Consider the following 21,228-nt stretch of genomic DNA (forward strand, 5'->3'; position numbering starts at 1 on the left):
AAGTGTTTAACGCTTGCCCTGTTGGATAAATATTGTTCCGTACTTCAGCCACAGTGACCCGCATAAGGTGTTCCATCAGCCACATCTCGATAACGCGATGAGGACAGCTTGGAATCAACTTGCGACAAGTCAAGGGAAGTGACCATTCTTCCCATTCCATTTCAGCATTTCCAGTCCACATGGCAAAATGCATACATATATTTCAGCCTTACTGGCCGTAGCCCCAATAGCAATCGCAAGTCAAAATGTATTTAGTGTACACGATGACTTGCTGGCATTTCCTCAGGTTAGTAGATCTCGACATTTTGATACGCACCACTTACGGAGGATAGTACGAAGTGATCTTCTCAAAATCACTTATTTCAGATCAAGCTGCCAGTGCCATAGTTCAGCAAGCTGCTTCCGCAACTCACAACCCTCCGCAGGCTTCGAATACCGAGCTCGAATCACACACCAACATTGCGGATGGACCTACGGGAAAAGATGTAGCTGATCAATTATTCGATCCATCTAACGAAACTTACGAGCTCATGTACCTAAACGGCGAACAACATCTGTGTACAATTCCAATCGTCAATATCCCACCAAGAAATGAGACGTCCGAAGCAGAGGCAAAGTTGGCCGAGGCGAAAGAGATGGTCAGAGCTACGAACAGAGGTTGGGAGCTACTCCAGGACCTTGAAGGAAACTGTTTGTACTATGTTTCTGGGTGGTGGTCATATGCGTTCTGTTACAACTCAGAAATCACTCAGTTCCACGCCCTTCCCCCGCAAGCTGGAAAACCGCCATTACCGCCAGCACGAGACACAAATACCAAAGAATTCGTCCTAGGACGGGCGAAGAAATCCAATGAGAAGTCAGATAAGTCAGATGAATGGGGTAATGCGATCTCGACGAAATCGACTCGATCCGAATCCCCAAAGACCGATCTCCAAATGAAGGGTGACACAAGATACCTAGTGCAGAAGATGGAAGGAGGCACTACATGCGATTTAACTGGTAAACCACGCAAGATTGAAGTGCAATTCCATTGCAACCCACAGGTCAGCGATCGGATAGGTTACATCAAGGAAGTCACTACTTGTTCATATCTAATGGTTATTTATACACCACGTCTCTGTAATGATGTAGCCTTCATGCCTCCGAAAGATATCAAGGCAAACCTAATAGTTTGCCGCACCATTGTCCCGACTTCAGAAATCGAGGCACGAACCGAGGCCATATCTCAAGAAGCCGAACTCGCTACATCTCCCAAGAAAGAGAAGAGAACTATTACCGTTGGCGGCGTGGTTCTTGGAGGAGGAAAATGGATTACGAAAGGAAGTCCCAAAATGGCAATTCCCGCAAATTTCAATTCCGACAGTTTCGGAAAGCACATTGAGATTATTGGCAAAGCCAGAAGTAAGGCCGAAGGGGGTCAGGTGGAAATGTTTAGTGATGCGGAGTTGCAGGAGCTGGATCTTGATCCAGATATGGTTGAGCAGGTCAGGAAGCAGGTGGAGCAGCTAGCCAAGGAGAAGGGCTGGAAAATTGAGGTCGTGGATTCGCCGGGTGAGACTAGAGAAATTTTGGGGATTGTAGATGGAGATGAAGATGATGAGAAGGCGCCAAGTAAAGATAACGAGGAGAGCAGTGAGGGTAGCGAGGAAGTTTTTAAAGAGGAGTTATAAGCTTCTCATGTATATCCCTTTTTGATATGGAGTCGGGCGTAATATTATCTATGTATCACCGTTTGCCAGAAGCTTTTCGCCTTTATAAACTCCCTATACCCGTTGCCACTTAGATTGTTCTGATGGAAAGGTATATTGAGGTATGTATATATCACGTGCCATACTTACAAATTCCACTTCAAGTTCTTTCGACGTACAGCCTCACTCATCACAACCCAGACATCTCATCCACTACCATCTTATCACCTTATCACCAAACTCAACTTCCATGTCTTGACAAAATGAATATTAAACCTCCAGCTTTACAACCCCCAAACACATTCCCATTCTTCCAAAAACTCCCCACAGAACTCCGTCTCATGATCTGGAACCTCGTACCCACCCCCCGCCAACAAACCCTCACATGGACACCCACCCAACGTGTAAGTATTTAGTATCGATAGTTCAGAGCCTCAGTATAAAGCGGTATTCAGTATTCTCTAATACCACCACAGGGTCTCGGCGACCTCGCTCCCATGCCCCCTCCACCTCTCCTAAGCGTGAACACCGAATCCCGCACTCTCGCCCTAAAATACTATGAGCTCTGGAACATATGTCAACGCTCTAAGTCCTGTCGCCACCACAGCATGAGGTTTGAGACCACGCTCTATCCCTTCCCGCACGACGGGGGTGATGAAGCTTATGCAGGGCGCTGGCACCGGTATTTTACGAGGCTGGAGGGCTGTAGATGTTTTCCGTATGTCTGGTGGAAGGAAGACGAGTTCGTGGTGGTGGTTGGGGGAGAATGGTGGCGGGCATTTGTGTTAAGGGTTTGGAGGATGGGGGAGGGGGAGTGTGGGAGGGTGAGGCAGTTGAGGGTTAGGGGGTGGCCGAGGGCTGGAGGGGGGTTGGTGTTGCTTTTGAGGGGGTTTAGGGGGTTGGAAGGGTTGGTTGTTGAGGTTAGGAGGGAGTTGAGGGCGGAGGTTGAGAGGAGGACGGGAGTGAGATTGGTGATTGAGAAGTGTAAGAGGGTGGAGGGGTGGAGGGTTCCTAGGGTTGTGATTCAAGAGATTCCGTGACGTTAATCTGGCTGCATCATGTGTAAATCCGCTTTATCCAGCTGCGGTGTTATTAGTGAAATGAAGAATGAAACCTAATCTGTGAACAAATGAATGCTGACTGTCGCTAACAGGTATCAGAATCCTTTTCGTCTCCCGTCCAGCTAGCTGTACCTTTACCTCTGATCGGCTTGGAGTATAACAAACTGGGTATGGTATTCTTAGCGATGGAGGGAAAAAAGCTTTGAGTGAATTCCAATATTATAATTGTCGTGATTTATTGCTATCCCTCAAATCGCGCGGGGACGGTTTATAGTTACAGCTAGCTAGGGGAGAAAATATTGGCACTCGCTCGAAGTGCTTATCATGTAAGAATATTTCTACCGAACTACGACCATAGCATTCTCTTTAGACAAGGCGGATTGGGTTGCGGGAGATTTCTTAGTACGTAGTTATCATTTGTGTAAACATGACATTTCATAGCTTGATTTTCGACACGGCAAGGAACACTATCTTTCGTACAGGCCATTTAGTTATGACCTAATCTAGTGTGTAATTTCTTCACCTACGACTTGCCTCCTTTGTAAGCTAAATAAGAGCTAAATAAGAGCGCGAGTATTGTACTCACTTGCTACTAGTGAGCGCTAGGAATATAAGCGAGATTTAATGTTCAGCTTTAGCGAAACAGATACTATCAATGTGTAGTCTAACTATGATAGTATTACCTATGAATTCTCGTTTGAGATATTACCGAGTAGGCAGTTCACACGTAAGGTCAGAAGGAATCAGATTTCGGTCAAGTTCACATAACCCCGAGTGAAAAGACATTTTCGAGATGTGAAAACTTAGTCACTCTTCCTGCCTTGAGCCTGTTCATTATACTTTCACAGGCAGCTCGTTGTCGTTCTGCAAAACTCGCCTAGTTGTGCACTTCTATTTAGCTCTCACGCTCTGTGCTTCCTATTCCAAGACTTGCGCTTTCGTCAACAAATACCTCAAATTCAATTCTGACTTCAACTTCCAGTCAACTAAATCAAAAAGAACCTGCCAATTGATAAACATCACAATGGGTTCCCGAGGCTGTAGGAAACTTCGGAAGTTCGGAAAACTTCCCACAGAACTCCGTCTTCAAATCTGGAAACTGGCACTTCCCCTGTTCGGACGCGAGATACACTTTCTATGGGCTCCAGAGCGTCCTTTCGGCGCTGTACTTCCTTCTCTACAACCGTCGCTACTGAGTACATGTCGAGAATCTCGATTTCTAGCACTCCAATACTACGAACGATGGACGATTTGTACCGAGTCCCAAAACTGCGCAAACGCAAAAGAGCAGTAGCTCTCTGATCATTCAAACACTTCAGATCATCTACCCGATAGCCACTGCTTTCACCCATATGTCGATTTCTCGAGCGACATTCTCGTGATCCAAGGCCATCTTGTGGAGGCGGCTGGTCGTTGGTCCACACTACATATGCCACTCATCAAGCATGTAAAGATTTTCAATTGGAAGCAGACGCATATGATGTTCATCATTTCTACGCTACTCTACGGATTAGACACAGTAACTGTGGTAGTTGACACGGATGTCAGGGCGGAGGTTACTAGGAAGAAGTCGAAAAGGCGGTGGGAATGGAGAGCTTTTTGGGGTCTCAGAAACCTGTATAGGGGGCATGGAACGCCGGATCGGAAACGTCCTAAGGTGTTTCTTGTAAAGGCTTGAGGGATAATTATTGTGGAATTATATTTTTTAGGTATCTCAAACTACAAAAATCTAAACATCTTCATCCTTAAATTACACTTGACTATAGAACTAATATAGACACATTAGGACAAATCATATAGAATATATCGACAACTAGAAAGTCGACAGAGAAAACAAAAAGACACAAGGAATATGAAAAATATGAAATCCGTCTGTTCTAAATTGTCAATCTAATTAGGTACATGTTTATTCTCTATATAAATATAAATATATCATCTATCCAAGACAGTACGTTCCACAGACTCTCGGGTGAGATATCACTAAGTGTCTAGGTAAGTACCTAATTCTTGCATACGTCCAAGATGTCCGGTTCTAGCCAAATGTACATAGTCTAGAGTGAATCGTCACTTCTTCACCTTCCTATGAAACAACGAACAGGAGTTACTGTTTCTGGCTTATACTATTTCATGCCGACTTCACCGCTAGTTCGGTACTGTTTTGGAAAGGGTAAACAAGTGGGTGTCAGACTTTATTTAGTTAAAACGCACTGTTCCGAGACTCAACTTTCTATTATCAAAGCAACAAAGCGACAGAGCAACCAACAAATCCGCCAGACTCTAACCAGAATTTTTGCAGACATCCGAATCTAGCACAGCCTGATTTGATACATATCACAATGGATACAATCACTCAGCGTCCACAAGTCTGCTCCGAGTTCCACAAATTCAGAAAACTGCCCGTAGAACTCCGTTTCGAAATCTGGGAATTGGCTTTACGAGGGCTTACGCGCAACATAGAGTTTAATTGGCACCACAGTATGTGCGAAAGCCCTTTCGGGGTTCTTGATCGCCATCTTCCACCACCTCTGCTAAGTACATGCCACGAATCTCGAGTTTTAGCGCTAAAATACTATGAAAAATGGACAGTCGGTGCAGACGCTTTCGAGTGTCCACAATCACGAAGTCACTACGAGAAGTCGGACGACGCCAGCGAAAAGGTCTCCAAAGATGACATGTCCCCAGAGAATCAACCCGATTGTTCTTGTTTCCATCCTTATGTCAATTTTGACAGCGATACGTTCGTGCTCGAGGCACCCGAGGTGGAGATCGCTGGAGAAACCTGGTCTACGGAGTTTGACAAGGTCAAGCACGTGGAAATTCGGGAATGGGAGCATGAAGATATCCCATTGTACTTGGAGGAATGGTTTGCAGGGCTAAAACGGTCAACGTGATAATGAATCGGAGACTTGGAGAAGAGGTGTTTGGCACAGATTACCTTACTAGATGTGAAACAGCTCATCCATGGCTTGTTGAGGCTTTTGAGGACTTGTTCTACGTGAGGGTTTCGGTTGTGACTCCCGAGGACTTGGTTATGTTGGGAGAAGCAGAAAAAGAAAAAGAACAAAAACAAGATACATTTGATGATATATTTGATGATGTATTTGATGATTATTATGATGATGATGAGGATGGAGATTCGGTTGATTGTTATTAGTCACTACTAGTACAAACAGCATCCAAAGTACTAAGCCCGGAAAGCCTTATTGGACTAAACTAGCGACTTATATACAATATTCTACTCTAAAATCCAAAACCCTCTAACAAAAGTGCTTATATTTGAACTGAGCCCGTAATAGGCAAAAGGAACTCTTCCAGTACTGACTTAGGTCCCTAGTCCCGTGGTTTCGTGGTAATATTACAAGAATACTAGAAATTATTTATACCTCTCGCGTATAGCCCCAAAGACTGGTTTAACTAGTGCCTTTCCCGTCGTTAAAATGCGAGGGTAAAAGCCTTACTCTAGTTAGCCCTAGACAAGTGAAACTATTCTCAGGGATCGTGAGTACGCTTGGTCTCGAAAGACCACCCATAAATTTGAGATATCGACCGAAAACCGTCCAAAATTCAAAGACCCCTTTTCTAGCCCCCAAAACAACGTTACGCCTTTCTTTATCTGTTTCCTTATCCTAGGCTTTCTCGCCACGCACGCCTTTCCTGATTTTTGGTTATGGACGGTTAGAGAGATGGTCACTACTAAAATTTTCACACAATTAGAACAACCATCCCGACACAACCTTCAATGGTATCTCTCTCTTACCCTGTCAACCATCAGCATTATTTCCACCGCCTCTCTAACTATTATCCGCCGTTCCTCCCATAAGTCCCTCCCATACCCCTACCTCCCACATTTAGTCCTATACCTGCTGTCTCGCCCAATCGTGAAACTTAATCAAATACCTCCCCTCAACATCTTGTTCCCCATCTACACCTTCCACCACCACTTCACCTTCGCCAGCCGCCACGGGTTTCTGTTTCAACGGCATATCCACCATCTTCCTTAGCAAAGTCTTGATCCACCCCTCTCGTTTAGGTTTATAAAGACGAGAACCGAGCGCACTACGCTTCGTAGACTTCTTGATATGTAGGATGGTGAGGAGACGGTTGAAGAGCCAGGGTGTAACGACTGTGAGGCGGTATCGGACGTGTTTGCGGGTGGAAATGTCGAAGATTGTACGGAGTTCTTCCAGGGTTCTGGAAGTTTATTAGTTCATGGGATTGATGCACACGATTAGGGGAAGCACATACCTGCCCTTAGTTTCTGGGACGAAAAGGTAGCATAAGACAAGAGCTACGAGGTTAAGCGCCGCCTGTGGTGATTTGTATTAGTACGATCCATGATCATGCCCAGAAGAAGCATAAAGTAATAAATAGAAGAGAGCAGGGCCACGCCATTCAGAACTTACAAATAAGCTCAAGCTCCCCCGATATCCACCCATCGCATCGGACAAACTCGGAAACACCAAAAGCATGATCCCCAGCCCGATAAAATTAACCGAAACCGCAAATGAATGGCCGACCTCCCTCACTACCAGGGGGAACACCTCTGCAGAGATAGCGAAGGGAGATGTACCGGCTGTAGGACTATACGCGATAACAAAAAGAAGCCCGAAGACAGCCACGAGAGGAACGCGAGCAATGGTCGTCCCTGTTGCATCTTCTTTGAATGAGAAGGCAAGGATAAGCATAAATACAAACATGGGAATAAAGCCGCAGAGTAGCATAGTTGCACGGCCAACTTTGTCCAGGAGATAGAAGGCTGGGAGACCGAAACTGGAATGATGATTAGTTTTGAGTTGGGTGCGACACGAAAGGCCACTTACACAAAATTACATGCGCCTATACCGAATCCTACCCATGCTCCGGCGTAAGGCGAAGTATTGGTTGTGCTGCTGAGAAGAGTAGCGGAAAGAAAGGCTGAAGACAAGCAATGTCAGTTTCCAAACTTGCAGAGAAAGGGACTGTTTGAGTAGAAACATACCAATAGTGTTGATTCCACAGAGTTGCTGAGAAATCATAGCGGTTGAAGCACAAACTAATGCTCTTCTGGATCGAGAATCTCGGAAAGTTTGCAGTACTCTATGGATCCAGTGAGTTTCTGAGATGGCATATATTGCGGGCTTCTCAACGAATTGTTCGCCCCGTTCTGGATCTTCGTTTTGCTTTTCTTTCCTGAGTTTCTCGGTAAGTGCTTCCTCTCTGGTTTCTTCTTTCTTCGGTTGTGTTGTCTCTTGAGGAGGCTCAGATGGATGCTTTTTCCGCCTCTTTTCCTCCTTTTTCTGTTTCCGCTTTTCCATTCGGTCATTGCTAGATTTGCATTCCATTTCTAATTGGAAGTGGGCGTAAATGAAATCTCGAGCTCCAATAAACTCCTCAGCTGGTGATGGCCGTAGTAGAATAAAAGAATCTAAGGCCTTTGACGGTCTATTGTTGGGATTAGTATATGGCTAGCTTTTACAATCGCGATTGGGTGTAACACATACCTTCCTCGCTTCATGAGATATCTTGGTGATTCTTTTCAAGTTAGGACCGATAGTCAAAGAGGAGCCAGGGAACTCACCAGGCATAAAATAAACAAGAAACAGGAGGACTATGATAGGGATTAAAGTTACGCCTATTTGAACTCGCCACATGATTCTTTCCCTGGCGTGCATATGTTGGATTGCAAGATTTGCCGAGAAGCCCAGGAAGATGCCAAATGCATCGCTCAGCTGCCATGTAGACAGTAGTTTACCTACAGAGCATTAATTTATTCGTTGCTTGTGAAGGATGTGGCTACCTAGGCTTACCACGAAGATGATTCGGCGCAACTTCAGCTGCCAATAAAGGTGCCGATGAAGCCTTTGCAGCCAATGTCAACCCAGTAACGACGCGACATCCGATGATCTGAGCGACAGACGTTGAGAAACATTGCCCAACAGTAGCACCTATGGATACGAAACATGCAATTGCAATTGCTCCTCTTCGACCAAAGAAGTGTTCTTGTAAGAAGTCTGAAACAAAAGGAGCACTATTCCAGCGTTAGCAATAAAGCTAGCATGATGGGCCAATGTTGATATACAATATACCGCCAGCGATGAAAGGGATCGCATTCATAAGCCCGAATATCCAGAGATCTTTCGTAACACGTGGAACACCATTCTCGACTTGGTCGTGGAGGCCAAACTCCGCTCTTATTCCGATATTCGCACCATTCATAGCTATGAACGTTAGTTGAGATGCCTCGTCCTGCCTGGTCATATTCTTGTATCATACCAGATTGTGTCCATCCCCTATGATCCGATCAGTGATTGTCCTCACTCATGTATCTAAGCCACTTACTGTATAATGCCAGCCAAACACGCCGAGAGTACTGAACCTTTCAAGTATTTTGATTGATGCCAGAATCCATAATATGTTTCTCTTTTCCTGAGATAGTCAGATTGTTCTTCTGTCACATATGAATCAGGAAAAAGGCTTTTGTCGCTTAAAGCATTGTCGGTGTTGTTAGCTAAATGTGCTCCAGACTTAAGAAGCTCAAAACGTCTTCTCAAATGGCGGGATGTGTCTGTATATTCTTTGACCTTGTCGTCAATTTCATTTTCACGAAGCCCTAGTAGTGGATTGTCGACATTTAGATCTTCAGCTGCACCGCCTTGTGTTGATATAGTATTCCCTTGTTTTTCTAACTCTGATGGGGATATCGAAGAACGTGTTTCCTTTGACAGTTAGCTATATGCTACAGGCATATTGCCGAACTTCGGTAGAGGACTCCCAAGCGAGCACTTACATTACTTGCAAGACTGGCAGTCCGTTGCGGTATGTCAGATGCATTTTGTATAGCATCTTCATCCGGGACTGTTTTGCGTTCATGGACCATATCATGGGGTTCTTTCTATGATGACAAGTATGGTTAGCGTACCTTACTTATAGCGTTGATGCCCATTCGGACAATGCAATTAAGAGAATCATATGCAAACCCGGAGGATTGGCATCTTAAAAACATATCGATCCTTCTATTGAACGAACATTGAACTGTTGGCGTGGAAAGCGCATATTGAACTCACTTTGAGATCGGAAGCATCCATTGTTGACGAAGCCATTTTGGAGACAGATCCGGTTGTCTCTGAAGAAGAAAAAACGGATTGGAATCAGATAAAGAAAGAGCGAAGAGAAAGACATGAAGATTTAAACCCATAAAAGAGTCAATAGGCAATTAGAACCACGTCTGAAGCGAGGCTCTTCCTCCGGCGGGACTCCCGAAAAGGCGCTGCCATCCCAACATCGACAAAAATACTGGCTGAAAACACATCCCAGCTGAAATTGGATGGCTTTCATGCGGCTCTATCAGGAGTTACTCTCATCGCCGATTGAATTGGTTCAAGGTGGTCGAAGCTGGCCCAGCTGCACATGATGAACTGAACGGATATGACAATAACGTCGTATTGGACTTCAAAAATTGTGAGCCGTTCCAATGGGATTCGATGAGGCTGGCGTGTTGCGTCCACCCGCATATTTTGATTCAGATATTGGGAATGCTGCTGATTTTCCATTAATAAAGTCGACGTCTGAATGCCACCCAGGATCGTAACCACCCCACATTAAAGATATGATTGCCGCAGTCTGACGACTAGTCCCGCCACTCCGACTCACTTCAAACAATGGCTGTATCTTAGGCCATGACGAGAATCAATTCTTGTTGTAAGCGCTGCTGTACGACTAAGTTCCAAAAGCGGATGGGGTTGAGAAAGGATTCTGTTACTTGGCAGCCTCGAAGAGAACTGTTGATTGAGTGGGGAGCAAAATAGCCAACCCTGGCTACATCAATCGCAATTTCACTCAGTTCTATAAGAGTCATGAGAGCTCAGCTCATATCCTGTATGGACCACTCCGGGATTGTCGTATTTGCAGCCATTCGCAGACGGATGTGTGCTAATCCACAACCATTTGCTAACGCGGCAGAGCGTGGCTTCCCTTAGTTGCCGTTGATTGATTGCCGTCAAGTTCAGCGCTAGTCACTGTTTCCACGTTTTGTTGAAACTTCCGGGGGTAGTGGTGGTGCCATTAAGCTTCGAGGGTGCTTGATTGAAGGAGGTTGTGGAGGGACACTGGAGACGGCGAATTTTAGCGAGACCGGGAAATCCCCAAGCCCAGAATGTAACCTTAAACCGCCATGCACGGCCCCGACTTTAGGGCGGGTGGTGCCTGTAGCCAACTCAGGACGGCAGAAATGCTTGTGAATTCTTACACACCATCTTACATGCCATGACGCCTTCTTTGAACCTCTCTTCCAGCTTCCCGGTAACACAAACTTCTGTAATTTTACTGCTTTGACAGCGGGAGATCACCACCAGGGGCAGCTCATGCTGAGCACTGGATTGCTCCTTGAAATGGAATCACGACCCTGTCCGTGAAACACCGCAAATATTGAAAGACACCCAGAGCCAATATGGAGGAAAGATAGAAATGTCAGCCGTGGAAGCCACCATTTTTGTCTCACATCTCGTGGAGCAGAACGATTCGTCAACCCATTTCTTTCGCCCCATGACCAATATATGGGTTGTCTCTCCCTACAACCCTCGCACTTTGTCTGGGGTGCAGGAAATATTCGGACACACTGCTGGAAAGCAATCTGCCATGAACCCGCCCATTCAGCTGTTCTTATCTTTGCAAGAGGCTCTGCGGAAGACCCGCTCTTTAAGTTCCCCGTCATCTCGACCGCCTTGCAACCCCCCGCCCTGCATTCTTTCGAGGGAGACCAAGTTTTTATTATGAACTCTCAGAATGAGCGGACTCGAAGCCTTTGGCGCATCTGCAGCTGCTTTCCAGTTCGCTGAGTTTATATTCAGTAAGGCCCACAGACGTTCGCGTCAGGTATTCATTACTAATCAGTGTTTTTTTCCTCAGAAGCTGCAAAATACGTCAAGAAGTATGCTGAAGCTGGAAAGGGCCACTATGAAAGTAAGTAGATACTGCAGAGATCGATTCATCATTAGAGCTGCAGTGTCTGACAGCACAGGGCTCGATAATTTGTACAGCAATTTCGCCGGCTTTCATGACACGTTAAAGAGTGTCTCAACAACAGCAAGCAATGTTGCGAGATCAGATGACGGAAAAGAGCATGCACGAGAGACTGAACAGATCAAAAACATGGTAGCAGATTGTCGAAGCATTCTGATCAGAATGTTGGAGGTTTCGGGGAAGTTTAAACAGGGCGAAGAAAGCCCTTCCCGCTTTAAGCTTGCAGTACACAGCTGGGTTTATGACCAGAATGGCAAAGAGAAAATTGATGGCATGATACAGGAAATCAGGGATGTTACGATGCGTATTACATTGACTTTGACAATGATCAATACGTAAGACCTCCTAATGGACTTAAGGCTGAGCATAACAACTACTAATATCCCACAGAAATCAGCTTATTAGCGTCTCGAAGGCCGTCAGAGGGGTGGAACGAACAGCCACTGACAACATGGTAGTGACGCTCGAGTCTGTAAAAGGTGATGGCAGTGGTACGACTTCGTCGGTTGAAACGGTCAAGATCCCACCCCCAGCCTACACAGAAAAACCAGATTGGGGCCTGAGCATATTCACTCAACAAAACTTTGACTTCGATGCCACCGATTTATCAAAGAGTCTTGTAGATGCCATCGAATCCAACAATTACACTGAAGTCAAAGCCCTCCTCCTAAAGGGAGAAAATCCTTTAGCAGAGAGCGAGGACTGCTGGTGCGCACTTCACTACGCTGTACGTACCGACAGTAAACGAATCATGCGAGCATTGCTAGCCTCCAAACAAGTTAAAGACCTCACATGGGGAATCAACAAAGAAGATAAAAATGGCGAGACGCCGCTTCATCTCGCCGCCTCTTTGGGCAAGAAAAATATGCTTAGAGTACTGATCGAGGGAGGTGCGGACTTCAATGCGAAGAGCAAGAGTGGCCGGACACCTCTTTTCAAAGCCGTCGAAGGGAATCATGAGGAAATCGTTGAGATTTTGCTGGAGAAAAATGCGGTATTGAAACCTGATGTGGCACCCCCTGGGAGTTTGGTGCCGAAACGGTTGAAGGAAATGAGAGTCGCGATTAATCACCGGAAACTACAGGTGAGAAAGGGAAAGACTTGAAGCGAGATAGGAATGGCGTTTCTGGACATCATGGCTGCTCTTAGTCATGCCTCGACTGGAGTGACCGTCTATTAGCTCATCTTCCTGCACACAGGCCCTAGCAAAGACTCTCTAGGCTCCACCATCGCGCTCTTAAACCACAGGAAATAAACTTCTGCAGATATATGATAGGAAATTCACACCAGACCAACGTGGGCACCACTCAGAGTTGAAACAGAAGAGGCGAGCCATCCCTCTTCCGAAGTTAGGAAATCTTTTCACCTGTCCTTCCGGACTTCACTATCACAGAAGCGATACACACGCGGAACGGAACCCCTCTTCAACGTTAGGCAATCTATTCGCCAGCTGTTTCAGGCAACACAACCACAGAAGCCGAGTAAATCCTCAAACCAATCCTCATGAGACCGCTCGCTACCAGAAAACACATCAAGCTCCAAGATCAAGTCACAACGACTACAGCCTGTCCACGTTGAATCGTTAACACACCAGCCAATACACTCAGAAATGAAGATGGAAGACCAAAAGCTGTGGAAGCTCAAGGCCCAGGTCTCTCGGAACTAAGTTCCTATCCTAGTTCTCGTTTTCCACCAGGGTAGAAAGGATAGGACTCGGGTTTCAATGAATCAGATGCTATTTGGTGGTTACGCGGGTTAATCCATGGAAAGGTTCAGTAATTGACTAGGTATCGTAATTCAACTAGTTCTTGAATTCTTTCAAACCTTGTAATATTCTTTCTACCTAATCGAGAATATATAGAAATTTTAAATTTTAAGACCACTGGTATAACTAACTTCATCCCAAAATGCCTGTTGATTACAGGGGCTTCTACTGCTCTATCCTAACATGTGCGGGGTAGATGGAAAGTCCAAAGTTCGTAAAGTTTTCCGTACATAACCACAAGAAATAAGACGCAGGAAACTCCTGCTTATTATTATTTAACAAGATCAAGAGTCGCAACTCACTTTCACTTGTTAGTCTCTCTGAAACCAGAGGTTAAAATGACGAAATTGGGAGTAGAAATACACAACAAGTCGACTCTTACTTGTTTCATCTACGACGAGGATGAGAAAAGTAAAGGATCTGGCATATCGTTCTCAAAACACAGTATCGTTGTAAGACATGACAAGAGTTAGAGAAGAGCATGAAATCTATTTCAATTCGAAATACCACTAAGCTTTAAATTATATACAAGAAAGTCTCTTTTCGGTTGAAGCAATCACAAACACTGCGAATAAAACTCATTCTGCACCGTACACGTCGTTCCAGCCACACACGATGTGGAGCCAGTATAACCAGTCCCACCGCATTGATAGTATTTCGCTACTGTGCCGGTAGCTGGGGTGGTAGAGTTTGTGGATGGTGTGGTGGTGGGGACCGCAACAGCGGATGTGACTTGAGAGACAGCGGTAGAAAGCGTGGTAGCTGCTTTAGACTTGCAAGAATCCTTTGTCGAAGCTGCCGCGGTGGACGAAAGGACAGTTGAGTTCGCGCTGATTACAGGAACTGCTGTCGAGCTCACTACAGAGGTGGGGACTGCAGCATCTACAACCTTCGTCGCCGCCCCCGTCGCCGCACCACCCAAAACCTTAACAATAGCCGCATACGCAGGCTTCTTGCTAAAGTCCTCATTATAAGGCAACGCCTCTCCCGCACCACTAAAAGCCGACGGGACCCACGAATACTTATCGGTGAAATCCCAGATCGTGATACCAATACAGCCTGTTACGGCCAGACAAGCACTGACCGTATTAGCATAGTCATCTGCTTGGGTAGCGAGCTGCGCAGCGGAGGCAGGGACAGAAGAATGGCGGATATCCAGTTCGGTGTAGGCGACTTCGACGCCTTGGGCGGTGAAAGAATCAAGGTTGGTGGTTTGGGCGGAGAGAGATGGGGTGGAACCGACGATGAAGTGGGCTTGCATACCGACGCCGTCGATGCGGATGGATTTTGCTTTGAGGTCTTTGACGACATTGAGTGCGGCGGTGGATTTTGCGCCGGAGGACTCGATGTTGAAGTCGTTGTAGTAGAGTTTTGCATCTGGGTCGACTTCAGAAGCGGTTTGGAAGGCTATGGGGATGTATTCGGGGCCGATCTGGGTGATGTTAGTTATGGGATATCATATTTGGGAAGAGGACTTGCTGTTTTGTAGAATACGCTTTCGCGGTAGGTACCGTCCTCGTTGAAAGCCTCATTTACAACGTCCCAAGCGTAACATTGTCCCTTGTATTGAGTCATAACCTTGGTGATATGGTTTTTCATGACTTCCGTGAGAGTAGCATTTGTCCAAGTACCGGCAGATACCCAACTCGGTAGCTGTGAGTACCAAACAAGAGTATGACATCTCAACAGCTGGCCGTTAGCTTTCGCACGTGCCGGGACGACGTCGCCCTTGGTAAAAGTAAAAACTCCTTGAGAAGGCTCAGTAGAATCCCATTTCTGGGCGTTTGCAGGTGTAAGTTGTCCAAATTCGGTACTGTTGTCGAGGATTGCGGTGTATTGAGTGTCGCTCAGCTCTCCATTTTCAGTCGCCGTACCAAAGTAAGTAAGGCCTTTTGCCACTGCCAGCTGGTTGAATTGAGCAAAAGCTTGAGAAAACAGCGCAGCTGCAGGAAGAAGAACGGAATGACGCATGGCGGTCAGAAGAAAAGAAATGCCGTAGACAGAAAGGAATGTAATGTCAAAATGAACAATGAATACAATTCGACTGGTCAAAGAAGTGGTTAAGAAACATCCATCTTTATATTCTCCAACTTCCTGGCATTACTCCCCGAAATTTGTTTCAGAATAATTGAACTTTCTGCTGTGGGTCTAGAAAAGAAATGTTTTCATGACGATACGCAGTCCCTGTACCTGTCCTACTGATGGTCTGAAACTTGCAACAAAATATTGGGCTTCCCAAAAACCGTAGGCAAAGCATACCAACGGTGTCCTGCTCATACCAAAGTACAGCCATAGTCGGTGCATAATTTCTTGAAATGAAGGTCGTGGTGATGTCGTTAAGACGGTTTTCTGAAACAAACCAGTGGTAAATGACCATTGGCTGGCTGCTACTCCTCGTTTATCTGAAAATCATGTGGAGAAGCCCCGCAGAACATCAGGAACAGACAATTGTGATCTTCGGTGTTATACTAGCTATCTATGTCGACACTGGAGTCAAATAAATGAACACGGGTTTCTAGAAGCGGCATTTTTGAGCAGAAACATTCGATAGGAGAAGTTCACAGTGCCGCATCATCGAACTCCCCTATTCTCACCAACTTTCAAGCTCTTTCTGCATTTGTTGATACAGTAATTTCGAAATCCTCTTTGTGCTTACTAGAGGGTGGGTTAACTTACAGAACGCTTCGTACAATCGTAAACATACCTCGGCGACTTGCACTTCTGCGACAGCATTTTCAATATCCTATGTTCGATCGCGCATAAATTCCTCTGAGAAAAGCGTGAGTCACTCCTGAAATTGAATCGTCCCTTTACGTCGTATGCTTCATGGCCTATTCGGCTTCTATCATTTGATGTCCATGACTTGATCCTGAAACCTCAGCTTCCATCTGCAATGATCCTACATTCTCCTTCTCATGCCAAACTTCAATATATGAAGTTCTTTGAACCAGGTCCGCGAAAACATGAGCTTGCTGGATTCCTTGGACATCTCCGATGGAGTGGAGAATTCGAGCGACATAACTCCGCATGGGAGCCGGAGTTCCATCCACAATTCCCACAAGCCATAGATGCCACATAATGAATAACCCCCCTGACGTTGGGATTGGATTGGTATCGCTGGCCTTAGCTGTAGAGGATGGCGGATCACCGATACCGATATGTTGAGGGACGCTCGAAAGAATGTCGTGTTGAAGACTACGCTGCATCTCGGTCGCTATTTGAAATTGAGAGACGAAACCTTCCTTCGTGAACATTGGTGGCGTACATGTCATACCAGCCTGCAGACTCTCTTTGATAAGATTGTAAATCATAATTCTTTGCGTTCGAATTGCGTTCCACATATGAGCCACCCATGAATTGTAGTAAATGTGGTAAGTTCCATTATAGATGATATCAGATTCGACGTCGGTGTGAATAATGTCATAAGTCCAATCCGCAGGAACGTTATCGGTAAAATCCGCAAGCATGTTGTTTAACTCCGTAGCTCTGAGAATAATAGCTGAAGGGTCGCTCAGAAGACCTTCTTCGATATCCGCTCGAAGGTCTGCAAGAAGCATCATGACACCTTGTGCTTTTAGGCCAATTGAGAGATGACCAGATAACTCTATGGCATTTTCCATGTATTGACGGAGGTGTATTGGCAAGCGCATTCTTCCGTAGACGCAGCGTATCAACAGGTTTGATGTAACAGACACCAGCATCCTGCGGCCCTCAGGAGTCTCTGACTGTCGCTTCCCTCGCAATTTTATCACGGCTGCTGCCCCAAGGATGTGCTGGATCCAGTCTTGAATCGACTTTTGTTTGCAGCCTGTGACTTGCTCAAATATCCCAAGAATCTGGATTGCCATCAGAGTGGTATCTTTTGTCACATTGTGACTTCTGAGAGCCTCGTTGGTGAGCCTAATCGCTTTCATGTACTGATATCGAGCATGATTCAATAAGGATGGCGCTTTTGCCATGTGAGAATAAGCTGCTAAGCCAACAGCTTTCATCGCAGTAAACACCCAGTCATCTAAGGATTGAGCCCGGGAGAGTTGGGTGACGCGGTCTAAATGGCCCGTTGATGGCCCATTAGGGTCAAGTACATAATTGTATACAAATATATTTATGGCACGATCCTCAAGATCTTGCGACACACTGTAAACAATGGTCAATGGTGAATGCTCCTCTCTTTGTATTTCTCGAGGTGAGCTTGTGGTGCTAAGGTCGTCTTGACCATGTTCCGTAGATACCAAACTGGTAGATGGCGAAGATGGTGCAGTCGAGGATGACTTTATCTTTGACTGCTTCTTAGCCTCTCTAGCCTTGATCTTTTTCACCACATTAGTACTCTCGTCCCGGAAGATCAAGTCTCCCTTGCTCCTGTATCCTGGACAGACTCGTTTTGCCTTTTGACATTGGGTGCACCCGTCAGGCTTTTGATCACACTATGCAGTGTCAGAATGCGAGCATTCAAATCGATGAATGAGTCAACGTACTCTTGTTTTACGCGCCCTGCAAGCATGGCAGCCTCCTGATGGCTTTTTGCCACTTGGCACCATAACGTTCAGGGACAACAATCATTCGGATTCTGCCCGTCCTTAGTGTTCTTGGACTCTCGAACCGGGCCACTCTCATTGGCAAGTTGCTCTTGCAAATGTCTGTCTATCCTGCAGCCTTAACAAATTTGCATGGATATTGCGTCAATGTACGAGTAGGTACAACGATGTTGTAATCCTAAAGAGGCAATATGAGAAGTTGTCTGTATCAAAAGTCGAATACATGTCAACGGGGGAAGTCGGATGTATGGATGGCGGGGGCAAAGGGGCTGACATAATGCTCTCCCTCGTCTCAACCGCGCCGTATGGGGGCCGAAGCCATGCACGCTAACTCGTTTAAGTAACTTTTGATGTTGGTAGTGGGTCTAAGATTTGCGTCAACATCCTTAACGTCTCTCCTGTCGATAATTCAAGAATTATACTCCGTACATTTTTGCAACAATCATCCAATGGATTCTCGAAAAGAATTCCACATGTATCATTTCCATAATCCAAGTTTCAGAATGCCAATCAGTGGTACCTTGCAATTCGTCCGTGGTGCAGCATCTTCTTTTACCACAACAGTACTCTTCCACCAGGATACCACTCCCATGACGTGTGCCCATGAGGCGCTTTAGAATTCAATGGGCTGTGCCTCGCCTAACTAGCTTTTCTAGAACGTAAGTCGTATATGGCAGCATCAAAATGTGCTCTTTTAGGATAGAGCCTTGCTGCAAATCATCTTTGCATGGGTTGAGACCTCTACCTCTTATGAAGGTATGATTCTCCTCCTTTCGCAGGGAATGACATACTTATTCGTTCTATATAATCATCATATCACTCCAGAAGTCTCATTTTCAATAAAGGTTCTTTTTGATATTTTTGTCGGACACTTAACAGCCTGTTGCATTGACGAAGGGCAGTACTATTGTAACGATTAATCCAGGTCTGCTGCTTTTATAATTTCAACTTCCATGAAAAGCTGTTATTATGGCATCAATTGCGTGGAATTTGCTTTTCAAGCAGAAAGAAATTCCAGTGGAACTATGTGAACATCAAAAGAGCTCGGGAACATTTTCTCCTCTCGAAAACCGTAATGAGGCTAGCGAAGTCAATAACGAGAAAGGCATCGAAGAGTGTCTAGTCTGTAAGACCAAAGAAAAAGCGATAACAAAATACCGTCGAAAACTTATAGCTGGTCTCGCTCTCCCAGTCCTAATCCAAGCTCTCGACACAACGATACTTGCTGGAGCAATAACCACTATCGCTTCCGATTTCAGTAAGTCGACTACTCCAACCACATTACCACACAGACTAACACGTCCTAGACCAACTCTCCCAACTCAACTGGATAGTAGCATCTTATAACCTCACATCAGCAACCTTCATTCCATTCTGGGGCCAATTCGCCGACATCTTCGGCCGCTATGCCGCTCTTCAAATCGCCCTCTCCTTCATGCTTCTAGGTAGCATTCTCTCCTCAGCAGCACCCACAACCGCCTTCCCAATGCTCCTTCTAGGGCGAGCATTCCACGGAATAGGATGTTCCGGATGTTTAATAACCTCCAAAGTAGTCCTCGCAGACAAAGTCTCCCTCAAGGAAAATGCAAAGAACAACACTCTTTTCACAGTCGTCGCAGGAATAGGCTACGGAATCGGTCCAGTAATAGGAGGATATCTCACGGAAGCAAATTGGAGATGGTGTTTCATAATCAACATCCCACTTGGTCTCATCGGCCTCCTACTAATCCACTTCCTCCTCCGCTCCGAACTAATCGGTGCCCAACGCATCGAAACCTCATCACCATCAAACCCATCACCAAAACCCCCAACCTTCACCACCCGCTTCCTAACCTTCGACTTCGGCGGCCAACTCCTCTTCCTCTTTGGTCTCGGCCTCCTAGTCCTGGCCCTAACCTGGGGCGGTTCCACCTACCCCTGGACATCCATCAAAGTCATCATCCCCCTCATCCTCGGCGTCCTCCTCATAGTCGGCTTCCTAATATGGGAATATAACCTCCTTCCAACGCACTACCTCGCGACGCGCTTCCCAACCCAAAAACCCATGATCCCATTCCACCTCCTCACCAAACGCAACGCCTGGATCCTGCTCTACATAAACCTCATCACAGGTATGTGCATGTACGCCGTCTTCTACTTCGTCAGCATATACTTCACGCTGGTACAATCCTTCGCGCCAGGAAAATCAGGAACGTCATTGACATACTACCTACCTGGTCTCGCCGGTACGTCCCCAGTTCTCTCTCCTCTTACCCCTTCCTTCCCCCATTTTTTTATCCCCACTAACCCAACTACGTTCAGGCGGAGCCTACCTCGCCATCCTCCTCACAACCCAAACCTTCTTCCCCCTCCTAACCGGCACCCTCCTCGAAGCCCTCGGCATAACCGTCCTCGCCACCGCCCTCCAAGCCGATAACCTCAAACTCATCTACGGCATGCTAGTCCTCACGGGCATCGGCACCGGTCTACGCATCATGCCGGGCACACTCCACGGCGTCGGATACTTCCCTACCCAGATCTCCTCTATCGTCTCACTCATGTCGCTTGCTACATCCCTAGGTGGCGTCATTAGCACTACTCTGCTGCTGAATATCTTCAACAACACAATCTCCTCGTCCGATCTGAATGCGATTTCGTCCGCGAAAACTGCGACGAGTGAGGCGATTGCGGGACTACCATCTGGGATAAGAGATGCCTTTCGGGATGATGCGAGACGGGGGATTGTGCTTGGGTTCTTTGCGTTGAGTGCGTTTGCGTGGGTGGGATGTGTGGTTGTGTTAGGGTTGGGGAATGTGTGGGTTGAGAAAGGGGGAGAGGGGAAGGGTGAGGTCGTGGAGGGGAGTTATTTGGGAAGTCTGGTTGGGGGGAGGAAGGAGGAGGTGGGAGAGAATGTCTAGAATAGGGAGGTGGATGGGTGTGGTTAAGATGGAAATCAATTTGATACGATACGTATTTGTTCCCAAAACTGAAATTAATGTCGGTCTTCCAACAAGGACTTTTGATACAAGTCTTTAGTTTGTATTTCCGTCTTATCCTCAAAGAAGCTCAATGAATCTACAGTCCCCCGTCTCTAAACCATATAACCCATATCACACATACAGTATCAGGTACAACATCCAACCATCCAACTCAATAAAAGAAGATTGTGCTCCTCACTCTACCATATCTTCATCTGTCAC

The 21,228-nt window shown here is 46.1% G+C and overlaps 8 protein-coding genes across 8 annotated transcripts; 5 read left to right on the forward strand and 3 right to left on the reverse strand.

The window, feature by feature from the left end:
- Positions 1-187: 187 nt before the first annotated feature.
- GLAREA_07357 (Mannose 6-phosphate receptor) lies at positions 188-1,670 on the forward strand (the record flags this gene model as incomplete). The annotated part of the gene is made up of 2 exons (XM_008082045.1): positions 188-286; positions 333-1,670. The coding sequence occupies 2 exons, from the start codon at positions 188-190 to the stop codon at positions 1,668-1,670; spliced, it is 1,437 nt and encodes a 478-aa protein (XP_008080236.1).
- Positions 1,671-1,951: 281 nt separating this feature from the next.
- GLAREA_07358 (uncharacterized protein) lies at positions 1,952-2,728 on the forward strand (the record flags this gene model as incomplete). Its single annotated transcript, XM_008082046.1, has 2 exons — positions 1,952-2,092; positions 2,165-2,728. The coding sequence occupies 2 exons, from the start codon at positions 1,952-1,954 to the stop codon at positions 2,726-2,728; spliced, it is 705 nt and encodes a 234-aa protein (XP_008080237.1).
- Positions 2,729-5,085: 2,357 nt separating this feature from the next.
- Positions 5,086-5,640, forward strand: GLAREA_07359 (uncharacterized protein; the record flags this gene model as incomplete). The annotated part of the gene is made up of 1 exon (XM_008082047.1): positions 5,086-5,640. The coding sequence occupies one exon, from the start codon at positions 5,086-5,088 to the stop codon at positions 5,638-5,640; it is 555 nt and encodes a 184-aa protein (XP_008080238.1).
- Positions 5,641-6,603: 963 nt separating this feature from the next.
- GLAREA_07360 (MFS general substrate transporter) lies at positions 6,604-9,828 on the reverse strand (the record flags this gene model as incomplete). Its single annotated transcript, XM_008082048.1, has 13 exons — positions 6,604-6,940; positions 6,995-7,056; positions 7,153-7,519; positions 7,570-7,663; positions 7,728-8,170; positions 8,230-8,260; positions 8,307-8,480; positions 8,536-8,756; positions 8,808-8,946; positions 9,002-9,018; positions 9,068-9,444; positions 9,516-9,620; positions 9,793-9,828. 13 exons carry the CDS (start codon positions 9,826-9,828, stop codon positions 6,604-6,606), a joined length of 2,403 nt encoding a protein of 800 aa, XP_008080239.1.
- Positions 9,829-11,509: 1,681 nt separating this feature from the next.
- Positions 11,510-12,851, forward strand: GLAREA_07361 (Ankyrin repeat-containing protein; the record flags this gene model as incomplete). The annotated part of the gene is made up of 4 exons (XM_008082049.1): positions 11,510-11,573; positions 11,633-11,686; positions 11,745-12,081; positions 12,137-12,851. The coding sequence occupies 4 exons, from the start codon at positions 11,510-11,512 to the stop codon at positions 12,849-12,851; spliced, it is 1,170 nt and encodes a 389-aa protein (XP_008080240.1).
- A 1,216-nt stretch (positions 12,852-14,067) lies between these two features.
- Positions 14,068-15,482, reverse strand: GLAREA_07362 ((Trans)glycosidase; the record flags this gene model as incomplete). Its single annotated transcript, XM_008082050.1, has 2 exons — positions 14,068-14,943; positions 15,006-15,482. The coding sequence occupies 2 exons, from the start codon at positions 15,480-15,482 to the stop codon at positions 14,068-14,070; spliced, it is 1,353 nt and encodes a 450-aa protein (XP_008080241.1).
- Positions 15,483-16,342: 860 nt separating this feature from the next.
- On the reverse strand, positions 16,343-18,052 carry GLAREA_07363 (Zn2/Cys6 DNA-binding protein; the record flags this gene model as incomplete). The annotated part of the gene is made up of 2 exons (XM_008082051.1): positions 16,343-17,938; positions 17,990-18,052. The coding sequence occupies 2 exons, from the start codon at positions 18,050-18,052 to the stop codon at positions 16,343-16,345; spliced, it is 1,659 nt and encodes a 552-aa protein (XP_008080242.1).
- Positions 18,053-19,018: 966 nt separating this feature from the next.
- On the forward strand, positions 19,019-20,946 carry GLAREA_07364 (MFS general substrate transporter; the record flags this gene model as incomplete). The annotated part of the gene is made up of 3 exons (XM_008082052.1): positions 19,019-19,307; positions 19,357-20,274; positions 20,351-20,946. The coding sequence occupies 3 exons, from the start codon at positions 19,019-19,021 to the stop codon at positions 20,944-20,946; spliced, it is 1,803 nt and encodes a 600-aa protein (XP_008080243.1).
- Between the last annotated feature and the right edge of the window lie 282 nt (positions 20,947-21,228).

Source organism: Glarea lozoyensis (genome assembly GCF_000409485.1).
Source record: "Glarea lozoyensis ATCC 20868 chromosome Unknown GLAREA16, whole genome shotgun sequence".
NCBI lineage: Eukaryota > Fungi > Ascomycota > Leotiomycetes > Helotiales > Helotiaceae > Glarea > Glarea lozoyensis.